Raw genomic sequence first — 15303 nt, 5'->3', positions numbered from 1 at the left:
TGCTTTTGAGTATTCTATTGTATTGCAGTCTGAGAATATATTTTTATAGGACGGCTGCTGGGCTGACAGAGTTAACTAGTATCAGCCAGTGAACGATTGCGTTATTTTGACAAACTGATTCTTTCTGGTAGCACGTGACAAGTGTAATTGATAGACCATTTGGCTACATGGAATTTGCTTGTATTATATTGTCTTCTCTTCTACTCAGAATTGGGGTTCCAGATTAGCCAGAGTCCTGTGTGTGTGGTGGTGGTTCGGCTATCGATCTGCAGTGTTCACAGCGGGTGAATTTGGTGTTGAGTGAGAGCACGAGTAGTTGCTGTGTTTATTGGATAGGCAAGATGAACTCCCCAGTTCTGAAGTGTGTGTGTGTGTGTGTGTGTGTGTGTGTGTGTGTATCATGCTCCATGACTGATGCATTCTCCTTTCTTTAATGTTTGTATATTCAAAAGATATCAGTTTGTATTTTATTGTTCGTATTGAATAAAATCTGTGAACCGTGTATCCATTGTCTGATATCTGACTCAGCCACTGCAAATCTGTGTGCTTTACAGTTTATGTAACTGTGGGTCCCCGGCCCATTTCCGGGGTGGCGTAGTCGGTTTAGTGCCATAATTGGCACTGTAGTAAACACTTGAAACCCAGATTGCCACAAATGCATGATCATTACATTTAATATTTGGAAGATGTAGGGATTGCATATGTAAACTGTAATTCCTCCAAAGGCTATCAAGTTAGGTGAAAACAAATTTGGCTCACATCTGTAACACAAAATGATGTGCTTAAAATGTTCACGCTAAACGTAAAGGTGTTTATAGAAACTTCTATGGAAGCCTTCATGCTTTGCTTTGATAAACCTTAGCCGTCTGTGCTTTGATAAACCTTTCTTTTATAATTCAATTATTATTAATTATGTTATTTAATTATATTAAATAATTGTGATATTGCAAAAATGTATAAATAAATTACATATTTGCATAGTGAAGAATTTAGTCTTTTTTAATTTATTACAAAATAAAATAATGTCAGGAAAAGTCACTGCAGTTAATAATGAAAACATCATATATTTTTAAATCATTTAAAAATATATATATATTTGAAAAATAAAAATTTATTTAAAAGGACTGCTTGAAAAAGTTTACACTTGGTCAGCTCCTAAAGAGATCCAAAATGAGATAACACCCTGAGATAACACTTTCATCCACTAACCTGGGTTTTCTATGCCGTTGACTTTGGGCTCATCTGCATTGGTCTGTTTAGAGTCATTGTGTTTAGTGTGTGTGTTGGAATCAGCTTCTGTATTTTCCTATATGATACAAAAGTGAAAAATAAGAGGAAATGTGTAGTTTAGTATTGGAAGCCAATACATGTCAACGGAGTAAATGAGTTGTAGTGTTTGAATGGCTCATGTCATGTGTAAACTAATCGAGAGTGGTTACGTTGCTCTGGATGTTGTTAATGAGATGAGCGTAGTGGCCTTTAGCTTTCATCAGATCACTGTGAGTGCCTGCCTCCATTATCTCCCCATTATCCAACAACACCTCCTCATCACAAAACTCCAAATACTGCAAACACAACAGAGCGGAGCAGCTGAGGACACATACACATCTATAGCTGCCAACTTTTGAGTAAAAATTTTAAAAATTAAATAAAACAATTTTGCATCACAATAAGTGTATTATGATTGTCAAAACATTTTAGTAACTAAACTGAATTTTATTAGGTTTAGTGACAACAATGTTATAATGTTTACATGGTACAATTACATGGTACATGGTCCCGAGCGCCGAGGTCGCGATCAGCCATGGTCTCGTTCACTCCGGCTCCAACACGCCACCACGAAGCCTGGATGGTTCCGCAGCGGAAGACGCGAGTCAGGTCTAGACCAAGAAGACTCTCTCCGCCCCTCCCGGTTTTCGAGTTATCCACACAAAACCGCTTCTCCCCTCTTCGCGAAACCGAACGCGATGCTGTGATCATCGGCGATTCCATCGTTCGGCACGTACACGCTACGTTAGGTAAAAGTAAGGTGCACAGTCACTGCTTTCCTGGTGCTCTTGTTTCTGAAATTGCTGCTCGCGTTCCCGAGATTCTGAATGATGCCGAGCGCGTCGGAACTGTGGTCTTGCACACGGGAGTGAACGACATCAGGCTGCGCCAGACAGAGGTTCTGAAGAAAGACTTCAGGAATCTGATCGATACGGTACGCAGCACATCGCCTGAAACAACGATCATAGTGTCAGGACCGCTTCCCACGTACCGACTAGGACATGAAAAGTTTAGTAGACTATTCGCGCTAAATGAATGGTTAATGTCATGGTGCAATGAGCAGAAACTGCTCTTTGTAAATAATTGGAATCTGTTTTGGGAGCGTCCCGTGCCGATGGCTTACACCCAAGCAGATTCGGATCGGATCTTCTGTCAGATAACATCTCCGAAATGTTAAATACCATTAAATGACTAGTAACCAAAAGTCCAAATCATAGTCTCTCCTGCACCAATTTAAATGATATAAATACTAGTGTAGAACATTGCATAGAAACTGTGTCTATTCCCCGTTTAGTGAGATCAAATAATAAATCTACTGCAGGATCTAGGAAAAATCTAATTGTTATTAAAACAGAAAATGTTGCTATTAGTAAACAAAAACAATTTTTAAAGCTAGGTCTTCTAAACATTAGATCACTCACACCTAAGGCAGTTATTGTAAATGAAATAGTCACAGATAATAGCTTCGATGTACTTTGCCTTACTGAAACCTGGCTTAAACCAAATGATTATTTCGGTCTAAATGAGTCTACTCCATCTGGATACTCCTATAAGCATGAGCCCCGTCTGATTGGTCGTGGCGGCGGTGTTGCAACAATCTATAGAGATATTCTCAATGTTACTCAGAAAACGGGTTATACGTTTATTTCGTTTGAAGTACTTGTACTAAATGTTACGCTCTTAGATGTTAGAAAAAAATCCATATTATCTCTAGCCTTGGCTACCGTATATAGACCGCCTGGGCCTTACGCTGATTTCCTAAAAGAGTTTGCAGATTTTCTCTCAGATCTATTGGTCAATGTAGATAAAGCATTAATTGTTGGAGATTTTAACATACACGTAGATAATTCAAATGATGCGTTAGGGGCTGCGTTTATAGATTTATTAAATTCCTTTGGGGTCAAGCAAAACGTCACCAGACCAACTCATCGTCTTAATCACACACTCGATTTATTTATATCATATGGAACCGATCCAACCGATATAGATATCATTCCACAAAGTGATGATGTCACTGACCATTACTTGGTAACTTGCATATTACGTACTGCTGTAATATGTCATGCTGCGCCGCGTTATCGACCAGGCAGAACAATCCTTCCATCCACCATAGATAATTTCTCAAATTGCTTATCTAATCTGTCTCAGCTGCTGCCTGAACCCAAACAAACAGATGAACTAGAAGAACTAACTAGCACTATGAGCACCATTCTCTCTAGAACATTGGATGTTGTTGCACCCATTAAATTAAAAAAGGTCAGAGAGAAAATTAAAGCACCATGGTACAATAATACTACGCATGTTCTAAAGAGAGAAACCCATAATTTAGAGCGTAAATGGAAACAAACTAATTTAGAGGTCTTTAGAATCGCGTGGAAAGACAGTATGTCACGTTATAAAAAGGCCCTAAAAGCAGCCAGGGCTGAGCATCTCCGCAAACTAATAGAAAACAACCAAAACAATCCTAGGTTTTTATTTAACACCGTGGCTAGACTAACAAATAAACAGACGTCACCCGAACAAAATATCCCGTTACAGTTTAGTAGTAATGATTTCATTAACTTCTTCACTGAGAAAATAGAAAACATCAGAACCACAATTGTAAACGTTCAATCCTCAATCGCGCCTTATAATTCAGCCTCAATTATCCCCCCGCAAGAACAATTACAGTGCTTTACAACTATAGAACAAAAAGAGTTAAATAAACTTATCACTTCATCTAAAACAACAACATGTTTATTAGATCCTATACCAACTAAACTACTGAAAGAAGTGTTACCTGTAGTGGAAGAGCCTCTCCTCAATATTATTAACTCATCTTTATCTTTAGGTCATGTTCCAAGAACATTTAAACTTGCAGTTATAAAACCTCTCATTAAGAAACCACAATTAGATCATAATAATCTAGCAAATTATAGACCCATTTCAAATCTTCCATTTATGTCTAAAATACTAGAAAAAGTTGTGTCCGCCCAACTGGGCTCTTTCTTGCAAGAAAATGATATCTATGAAAAGTTTCAGTCAGGATTCAGGCCGCATCATAGCACTGAAACTGCGCTCGTTAAAATCACAAATGATTTACTTTTAGCATCTGACCAAGGCTGTATCTCAATACTAGTTTTACTTGATCTTAGTGCTGCATTCGATACTATAGATCACACAATACTCTTAGATCGACTACAAAATTATACTGGTGTTCAAGGACAAGCATTAAGCTGGTTTAGATCATACTTATCTGACCGCTACCATTTTGTCTATTTAAATGGAGAAAAATCGATCATAACTCCAGTAAACTATGGAGTGCTGCAGTAGCGATCTCGGGACCAGACCCGCTCAGTAGCGATCTCGTGACCAGACCGCGCAGTAGCGATCTCGGGACCAGACCGCGCAGTAGCGATCTCGGGACCAGACCGCGCAGTAAGCAGTAGCGATCTCGGGACCAGACCGCGCAGTAGCGATCTCGGGACCAGACCCGCGCAGTAGCGATCTCGGGACCAGACCCGCGCAGTAGCGATCTCGGGACCAGACCCGCGCAGTAGCGATCTCGGGACCAGATCTGCGCAGTAGCGATCTCGGGACCAGACCCGCGCAGTAGCGATCTCGGGACCAGACCGCGCAGTAGCGATCTCGGGACCAGACCCGCGCAGTAGCGATCTCGGGACCAGACCCGCGCAGTAGCGATCTCGTGACCAGACCCGCGCAGTAGCGATCTCGGGACCAGACCCGCGCAGTAGCGATCTCGGGACCAGATCTGCGCAGTAGCGATCTCGGGACCAGACCCGCGCAGTAGCGATCTCGGGACCAGGGGCGCTTGGTCGATATTATGTATGAGGAATATACATTTCAGTAAGTTGTACTGTATCTTTCAACAGTGTTCATTCGTGTTTATTTACTATTAGCTAGAGATGATCGGTTCACATGCCGCTAGAGATCTGTCACGTCACATTTACAAACGCCAAAATGGTATTTATTGTTTGAATGTCATACAAAAATTGACACAATCTGAGACAGAAATCCTGCAAAGCAAATGATTGACATTATGGATTATGTTGTGAGAGAGATTACCTGCAGCTGATGAGTGACCAGAATGACGGATTTGCCCTTCAGCTCTTTCTTGATGCATTCCTCAAAAATGTGCTTCCCAACGTGCGCATCGACAGCAGACAGAGGATCATCCAAAAGGAAAATGTCTCTGTTAGAATACACCGCCCTGGCTAAACTGACTCTCTGCTTCTGCCCACCTGAAAGATTAATACCTCGCTCTCCAATCTTGACACACACACACAAGCAATATTATTATCCCCATACGTTATATGTATTCCTTTCAACTGTACTCCTTAGAATTATAAACATTTAATGGTTAAATAAAATAAAAAACAAATAGTAGTATCTAATCAGAGTGTTGGTGAGTATGTGGAAACGGACCTCTGTCTGGTCCCCATATGGAAGTATTGCCAGATCAGGTTTCAGACAGCAGGCATGAATAACACGGTCATATCTAAAACACAGCAAACACATAACCGCTTTTCTTTGGGATGCAGCAGTTCATCTCAGTACAAAGGATCAATGTTCAACAATTTGACAGATTATAAAGCAGCTGAGACTGTGACCAGAGCCAGAAATTTACCCCATTACAAGCAATTAAAAAACACACCATAAAGCGGTTCACTGTCTTCATGGCTATAAAACAGGATCTGGCAGATTACATGTGTTTGAAAGGTGAGGGGCAGCTTCATAGGAGCATAGTAGGACTGACACTGAGGTTAATTAAAACTTGCCATTTCAAGACGAATGGGTTAGTGGTGTCTAAAGAGTCCTTGCTCACTAAATTCACTCTTACCATGGGGAAATAATGTCAAGTTTCATACAAAACTACTCTTTTACACTCTAATATGACATTGATCTGCTTACTATTTAGATAATATTTACATCTATCAGAGAGGCACATACAGTTGTTTGACGATTTTTTCGCGGGTCATTTCAGATTTCGCCACATTGACCAACAAAAAGCTTGACTTCTGTATGAAGCACAGCTCACACATTGCTAACATACTGTTGGACCATGGACCTTTTTTTAATGTGACCACTGTAGCGTCTGGACCAATCAGACACACACACAAATTATTCATTTATTTAAAGGCACACTATGTAGCTTTTAAACCTTCATAATATATTTCCAAGACCTTTGTGACGTTACATCGACTTACAATAGGTTGAATGACACGTCTGCCATAGCCTGACGGGGTCTGTATCGCTTTTACTGGCACTATGTAATAGTGGGGGGGGGGGATATTTACGACAGTGCAAGTATTCCACAGCGACTCTAGGGGTCGCTGTTTGACAAAAACACAATTTCTACATAGTGTGCCTTTAATGAATAATCCAGCAAACTCACTCTCCCAACAAAGGCCTGTGAAACTTCCCCCAAAACTAACATCACAAATGAAGCTAACACACTGGCAGGACGCGGTGTCGTGTTACAGGACACATTGAGACTGATAAGAGTTTTACGACCCAAAGGAATTTCCAGAGAACCGCGACTCTCACTTAATTCTTGCCGAGGAAGAGAAATAAACCCTGTTAATCCTATATATTCTATATATAACCACTTGAGAAATGTGTAAACATGTATCTAATTTTCCCATCTCATGATTTTCCTTTTATGTGGTTTGGCTTTTGTATTCTTGTAAACTCTATTGGGTTAATGTTTCAGACTTTGCATATTATGGTTAACCAAAATCATATGTGTGGCATGTTTGGTATCTATAAAATCCAATCTTCGTTTCCCATTTGTTAATTTACATTACATTTTGCTAACTTTGTGCTACGCATTAGTATTATAAGCATCTTAAAGATTATTGGGTTAAACCTCCAATCAAATTACATATTCAAATGCCCTGCTTGAACAATAGGTCGTAAAAATTCCCCCCCAAAGGGAAATCTTATCATTGGCTCTGACACTCCTCCATAGGGTGTTACTTCTTCACATTTTAAAAACCCAAGATCAGCTCTTAGCTCTCTCTTACTCTTTTCTGGAATCCTGACGTGAAGATGATGCTGAACTAGGAGTTTCTAAGGACCACCAAACTTGTGCCAGGCTGCGGCCTTGTCTTTCCATTCACCAAAGATACTCTGACTACCACTGGTTCTCTCTCATCAAGACCACATCAGCAAAGATCAACTGGAGCCTCAACAAATTGCATCAGGACGGTTTAATTCAAATGGGCGAGACATGCAAGTATCAAACTTAGTCTCATTATTTGATACATTAAGTATCATTACCCCTTTTAAGGAAGGGCGTGTTGGAACTAAACTGATGGTTTGCTCAAGGCTGTTGATCTGCTGAATTTCAAACAATGCTATAACTTCTTGCTTTCCTGTATTCTGCTTCAGTTCTCTTTCCCTTGGTAAACTGTATGCATGTATGTGTGTGTATGTTAGAGTAGTTTAAGTGTTCAGACTAGTTAATAAAATCTTGTTCATGTCACACGTAAAGTTGTCCGTGTCTCAAGCTCATAACTGGAGTCACTAATCATTTAGATTGTTGCTACTGCTCTTAGTAGTACTGTAAATTAAGAAAGACATTTCCCATGCCCCGGAAATGTACATTTCTTAGTAATCTCTCAATAATTAATCCTGAGTGTTCACGGGACAAACAGGTAAATTGATTGTAATATTAATTTACGACAGTAAGTTAATTATATTAACTGATCCAAATATTCATAATCAATTATAACCAGTTATTATTGATTATTAATATTTAATATGGCTCATTTGCTACACCTCACTAACTGTGAGATATATTTATTCATCAGCTCAATTTGTGTTACACATGAGATTTGATTTTTAAATCACTATATCTTCATGAAAGTTTTCCTTTTACCTTTTTACGTAGGTCAGGCTGTAGAAGATTTATCAAGATCTATTGTAGCTAAACAAAAATGTCATGTGTAATTTCATTGCTTTAGCACATGACTGTACGTTTTCATCTTTGTTCAGTTTAGTGCCATTTATCACTCTAAATCATCCACTGTTCTCCATTAAGCTCTCCTCTTTTGGCCAATAAAGATGATAATATGATAGACGTTGTGTTGGCATTTGGCCTCCAGTAAAATGTGATACTGTAACTTCAGATGTGGGTTTAAAAGTAAAACTCTGGCAACCGCACTGCCCGTTTTTGATTGTACATTTTGGAAATCATTTTACTGTGCAGAAGTGAACTCTCCCGACGCTTTTCAACAGAATGTTCAAAGAATGTGCTTTGACCAGTTTTGTTTTTGGTGTTCTCTAGTTTTACCTGGTTTGGTGAAATGGTTCTTCCATGAGGATATTGTCCCTTACAGTCCCGTGGAATATCCAGGCTTGCTGGGAAACATATGCAAATGTTCCATTAGCTGATACAGACCCACTCACAAGATGCATCTGCAGGAATAAACAATTATACTGTCAGTCACACCTCATCACATCATGTGTCTTGGACGTAGAAAAGACAGGAGGTGCCACACCTGCTCAAGAATACTTGATATCAAAGAGGTTTTTCCACTTCCAACACTGCCACACACTCCAAGCAGACTTCCCTATGATTGAAAAGAGAGAATAATTAGTCTCTTGTAGTGTCAGGACACATATAGTGCCTCACATTAAAATATATTCATATCACACCTTTGAAAGAGTGAAGCTGATGCTTCTGATTGAAGGTTGGGAGTGTGACTGGTGTGTGGCGCTTTGAGAGGGATCTTGTGGTCTTTCAGTGGTGTTCATGTCATCTGGCAGGCTCCAAGAGAATGAGGCCTTTTCCATGACCAGCGCCAAATCCATATTTTTATTCTGGGTAAGATAACCTTTGGGGTTCTGTACCAACATAAGTTTCTGTAGAGATGCATTATCATTAAATATTCTGTTATTTGCATCGTACCGCAGAGGCAAATCAGGAATTCAATGTAAAAGACGTGACTGACGCATTTTAGAGCATCAAGTTACAGCATGTGTAAAATACAGCACATGAAAATATATTTTCCACACACTTATCTTTATTTATAAATTACACATATGAACAATATTTACATCTATCGCAATATGTCCTAAACCAATGCCTAATTAGAGCAGATATTGGGGCCAAAGGTACAAATTCGTAGGGAAAAGGAGGAACTCTTTAAATGAGAGAAAAGTATCTTTGATTTTGATTGAGAGAAACCCGTGAATGAGTCCAACCTTGAGTCTCGCAAGAGCCACTTTAGCCTCAGCAACAGCTTTAACAGAGAAAGGCAACAAGCCCATAGATATCTTCATGCAGTTAAATACAGAGATGATAGTGTACGCCTGTGGGGAAACAGAAAACTCACCTCTTTTCATCAAAGTTTCAAGTACATCAGAGTCATTTGCCAGTTTACGTGATGTAGGGAATTACAACAGTTAAGCCAGTTAGGACAGAACAGTGCTTTGAACAGAATTATTCAAATACAAAATAAAAACAATAAATCGATCAATCAATGTATAAGTAATGAAGTTTTACACATGTACACTACCATTCAAAAATTTTGGGTTAGGTTTTGAAAGAAGTCACTTATGCTAACAAGGGCTGCATTTATTTGATTAAAAAACAAACAAACAGTAAAACAATAATATTGTGAAATATTACTACAAATTAAAATAGCTTTTTTTGTTTAAGTACATTTTCAAATGTAATTTATTGTTGTGATGGCAAAGCGGTTTCAGAAATCATTCTAATGAGCTGATTTGGTGCTCAAGAAACATTTCTTATTATCATCTTAATATTTCTGTAGACATTTTTTTTAGGATTCATTGATGAATAGAAAGTTCCAAAGAAAAGCATTTATTTGAAAAAAGAAAAAAGTAATAAAAGTTAATTTCTTTTTGATCCCTAACTTTTGAACGGTAGTGTAAACTTATCCATTTTAAAGCAAATTATAAGCCTTTTTTTGCACTCACAGTAGAAGGTTGAAGAGGCAGATTCAGTGCAATGTGGACAATGAAGGTGAGGACGGTTGCCAGTGTGGGGGCTATCGTTGTTAAGACTCTGTTTAAACTCTGAACATAACCAGCCTTTTGTAATAGCAACTTCTCATTTTTCCTAATATCTATAGCCGAAAAAAACAAAAACAAGGAAAGAATGGGTAAGAGAAAACGCAGCATTTCACAGAGTCATGAGTAAAATACGGACGGACGGACAACCTGTGATTGTTTTCTCAAAAGACTCCTCCCACGCATACATCTTAATGAGCTTGATGCAGGTCAGAACCTCATTCATTGTGCGAACACGTCTGTCTGTCACAGATACAGTCCGCCTTCTGAACACACCAATCAGCCTGGCAATTGATAACTATAGCGCGCACATACAAACAGACAGGGAAAATACTAAATATTACCGAGACGGGTAGATCTCGAAGATGTGTTACACAAAACAGAAAAGACCATCACACCTGTATTGGGAGGAACACCAGGTAGACCAAAATTCCAATTAGTGCCGTGTATCCCAGAATAAAGCAGGCATATATGACACATATGATCAGCAGAAAAGGAACAAACAGTAGAAACGTTCCAAACAGGACCGCCTCAAACATCCGATGACCATCACTCGTCAACACGTTTATAGTCTGAAACAAAACACAGAGATAATGCACACAACAGTTTATGACAAACACTATTTGTATTATATATCAGAGTTTCCGCTAGAAAAAAATGGTGCCGGTCAAAGTGACCGGCAGAGGTTTTGTTTTCCGGACATTTTGATGATATGCCGGTCAAATATCGCCTCTTAATTAGTCAAGTTGAGGAAAACTGGAGGCAGGCTATGTAACTTAAAAAATGACATAATCAGGCCGTATAGAATGCAACATGTTTATTAGCCTAACTTTCAAATAGACGGAAAAAAACATGAACGTCTGATTGGCGTCAATCAGACATGGGCAGTATTTCAATTAAATGTATTTTAAATACGTATTTAATTACTTTAGTGTATTTTGTAATTTGTATTTTGCAGGTGTGGAAAAAATTAAATGTAGTTTGTAACAAAATATTTTTAGGGAGTGTATTTAGAGTATTTCAAATACTTAAATACTTAAGAAAAATCACCATATGCTTATCACCATAGTAAATGATTTTGCCATATTTTCGGTCTGATGTTGGCAATGGCAATGTCCAGGTTAGATGCACGAAAATCACGTGACACCCTGTAGACCGGGCTCCCTCCAAGAAGTGAATGAGTTTTGAACACAGGAGAAGAAGTGGCGCTGCTCCTCTTAAAAACGGCATTAAAGGGTTAGTTCACCCAAAAATGAAAATTCTGTCAGTAATTACTCACCCTCATGTTGTTCCAACCCCGTAAGACCTTCGTTCATCTTCGGAACACAAATTAAGATATTTTTTATTAAATCTGAGAGCTGGATCACTCCTCCATAGGCTTCTAAGACATTATAACTTGCTGGCCCAAAAAATGTATTAAAGACATCGTTAATATAGTCCAAGTGACTACAGTGGCTCAATCTTAAGTTTATAAAGCGACGAGAATACTTTTTGTGCGCAAAAAAACAACAAAAATAACTACTTTATTCCACTTTTCATTTCCTTCTCTCTGGGCCTCGAGTTTTTTCACGTAGTATAACTGCGCAGCGCGTCTGTGTTGCACGTCACACGTAGGCTCACTATTGGCCAACGCTGGTCATGTGTGTGATGCGTGTGACGTACAACACAGACGCGCTGCGCTAAAACACTACGTGAACTAACTCGAGGCCCAGAGAGAAGGAAATGAATAGTGGAATAAAGTCGTTTTTTTTTGCACACAAAAAGTATTCTCGTCGCTTTATAAACTTAAGATTTGAGCCACTGTAGTCACTTGGACTATATTAACGATGTCTTTAAAGGTGAACTAAGTAACTTTTTTTATCTTAACTGAACAGCTTCGGAGTCATTGGAATGGTTATATGACTGTTTTCGGGTTGAATGGTGGTCTTCTCGCACGCCTCGAGCGCCTGTGAGATGAAAAACCACCCTTGCAACTTTGGGCCGCCGCCGCAGCATCAGGAAGTATCGCGTGATATCAGGTCTCGCGATGTAACAAACTGCTTTACGGCACTGCACACATATACTATCTAAACATTTATATGCTAGCCTTCTGTGTATTATACATACCTCAGTGGACATGGCTCTGTGCGTTCGCCGGGTTCTTTGAACACAAATGCACATGACCAGCGGGAGAAGATGGGACGAGCCAACGAATTTTGACGACAGTGTTGTCAAATATCTATTCCGAAGCTGTAGGGGGAGCTCTATAGAGAAACCCGCGAGCAAAAAGCGATAATGCAGCTTTAATACATTTTCTGGGCCAGCAAGTTATAATGCCTTATGCCTATGGAGGAGTGATCCAGCTCTCAGATTTAATCAAAAATATCTTAATTTGTGTTCTGAAGATGAACGAAGGTCTTACGGGGTTGGAACAACATGAGGGTGAGTAATTACTGACAGAATTTTCATTTTTGGGTGAACTAACCCTTTAAGATTATTGTGGGAGTATTTTTGTATTTTCAAAATACTAATTACTTGAATTTTATTTAAATACATTTTTCACATCAGTATTTTGTATTTTATTTTGTTACATTTCATGAGCCAGTATTTGTAGTTTGTAACAAAATAGTTTTTGATGTATTTGTGCCCACCTCTGGCGTCAATCAACGTCAATTGTATTTACTATGGTTTCACATTATAGTTTAACAAACCAATCCCCCTTCCCCACATAAACTATCTGAAGCCTATTGTTTTTACTCAAGCGAACTTCCCAGTGTCTCTCCACAACTTGCAATGCGCATAAGCCGCGTAACCTTGTTCTCCGCAAGGCGACTTCCCTGCTTCGTCTTGATCCGATTCTGCAGTGAGAACCCCCTCTCTGCAGGAACACTCGAGACCCATTTTCTACTATGGTTTTGTATGTTTCTTCATTCGGATCTATTTGTGATCCATTCCATTCTAAACAAACAACGCAGTTTATATGCTTCGTCCTTGTTTCATTATTCATTAAGATAATAATTAATAAATGCACGCATAATTATCAGTGAACTTGATAAATGTTGCAGATATGTTTTGCTATGCATGCACAAACAAATGCCTTTCAACTTATGTGTGCAAAATTCAGAATAAAATTAATGTGCAGCAATTTGTACAAATAGAGAGTCTAGGTCTACTATACGTGTTGTAGCCATTAAATAAGCTCATTTAGTTTAATATTTGTTAAAATATTATAATGTTATTTATTAATTTATGTTGATTATAAAAAAAGTAAACCACACGAGTAAGATAGGATGCGCAAAATCGAGAGACATGGAGCGGGTCAGACATGATTTTGACCACTTAATTAAGTTTTGTTTTGTAGAAAGACTTTTTGAAGTTAATTTCGTTTTGTATAAATTGTATCTTAATTTTAATAATTTTTTTTATCAACCAATTGCCTGGATTTAATAAATATAGCAGGCGGATCAAGGAGGCGCCCGCGCAGTCACTGAATTGCTCGTGAACTGGAGCGCATCTCATCCTAATTTAACGAAACTCAGCGTAGGCCTCACAGACATGAAGTATATCTTAAGAAAGCTTGAAATGTCTTTTTAACAATTTAAAATTAAAATAAATAGGCTACTCTCTGATTATGTAATCCATGATGTGCATTTCTCTCTATAGGCGCATTCACTACGGAGATGGCGATCGTCAACTTCATCTTTACAGCTGTTGTTGCTGTTAATAAACTAAAAATAATAGGCCTATAATTTTACTAAACAATAAATTAAATATAATTGTAATTGTATTAAAAAAGCAAAAAAAAAATCCTGTTTTAACCTATTCTAATTACTCATTAAATTCAGGTAGGCTACTGAGTCGCTGTCCTCAGTGCCCAGAAAAGCACTGAAACGGAGATGAAGGGGAACCCGTTTTTATTATTTTTTGGCTTATTTTAACTGGCCCATCCAGTTTTCTGGAGGCCCACCTACAATCAAAATCCTGGCGCCGCTAGTGCTTCGTAGTGTTCCACATTGGAATTCAACCATGTAATAATGTTTAATAACTTTCAAACGGTAGAGCCTGTTCCTTCATAACATAGCCAAAGGTCGGTGTATTTTTGCTTTATACATTTTAGGCTTATTCTCAAATTCAGATTGTGTTATGGGGGCGGAATTATTAGGCAATTTTAATCTGACAATTTGACCAGAGAGATTTAATTTTGTCGGACATTTCATTTTTTTTTCCGGCCAATGTCCGGCAATTACCGGAACACGGAAACCCTGATATATATATATATATATATATATATAATTTAGGTAATTAAAAAGTGTTTGGAGTACTAGAGTAAATAAATACAAATTATTTAGAGTACCAATAAAAAGATTCAGCAGACAGTAAAGTGGCAGTGTTCATTGGTTTACCTCTCCTACACTGATGCTGGTGAGATTCCTGAGAGAGATGATCTTCTTGAAAGCAAGCATGTTGAATGCTCCCTTCACTCTCACAGCGGTACGCAAATTCACAGCCCACATGAGTGACACAAAAAATGCCTTGCTGAATTCAGACGCGAACAGAGCCACGCAAACGCCAACGCCGTGCAACAGTGTGTGTGTCTCAGGCTGTTCCACGTAGTTCAGGATTTCATACACTAGAACTGACTAGAAGACAGACCAAATGTAAAAATAACATTCAAAACAGACCCATGATGTGAGGCAGGAACAAAAACAGCACTGAATGCAAGTTCAAATTTAATTGGAACTATTGTATTCTACTTTATTCTCCTTGACAATATAAATGATTTAATTAAGGAAATAGCATGCCTTTATAATATCATGCTTCATATTTTTCTCATGGTTATTTATACATGAAAATATACAGATGCTACTACATTTTTACAAGTGGGTCCCTCAAAAGGGGATTGACTTTATAAACTAGAAAGCACTTTAAAGCATTAGTTCACCCAAATTTTTCATTCATATCAGTTATTAACCTGGAGCCGTATGGATTACTTTTATGATGGGTGGATGCGCT

The 15303-nt window shown here is 38.5% G+C and overlaps 1 protein-coding gene across 1 annotated transcript in view; it reads right to left on the bottom strand.

The window, feature by feature from the left end:
* LOC311079866 (ATP-binding cassette sub-family C member 12-like) overlaps window positions 1-15303 on the bottom strand; it is a gene marked incomplete at both ends in the record, with an annotated part of 97112 nt that overhangs the window by 15777 nt on the left and 66032 nt on the right. The window contains 12 exons of the mRNA XM_084109591.1: window positions 1210-1306; window positions 1440-1565; window positions 5335-5538; window positions 5695-5767; window positions 8567-8691; window positions 8775-8846; window positions 8932-9138; window positions 9481-9588; window positions 10219-10367; window positions 10462-10609; window positions 10710-10883; window positions 14694-14930. Coding sequence (XP_083965717.1) covers window positions 1210-1306; window positions 1440-1565; window positions 5335-5538; window positions 5695-5767; window positions 8567-8691; window positions 8775-8846; window positions 8932-9138; window positions 9481-9588; window positions 10219-10367; window positions 10462-10609; window positions 10710-10883; window positions 14694-14930 — 1720 coding nt within the window. The remainder of the gene's footprint in view (window positions 1-1209; window positions 1307-1439; window positions 1566-5334; window positions 5539-5694; window positions 5768-8566; window positions 8692-8774; window positions 8847-8931; window positions 9139-9480; window positions 9589-10218; window positions 10368-10461; window positions 10610-10709; window positions 10884-14693; window positions 14931-15303) is intronic.

The sequence above is a fragment of the Abramis brama genome (assembly GCF_963993115.1).
Source record: "Abramis brama genome assembly, chromosome: 3".
Lineage (NCBI taxonomy): Eukaryota > Metazoa > Chordata > Actinopteri > Cypriniformes > Leuciscidae > Abramis > Abramis brama.
The sequence above is the reverse complement of the archived record's forward strand: the minus strand, read 5'-3'. Positions and strand labels throughout refer to the sequence as shown.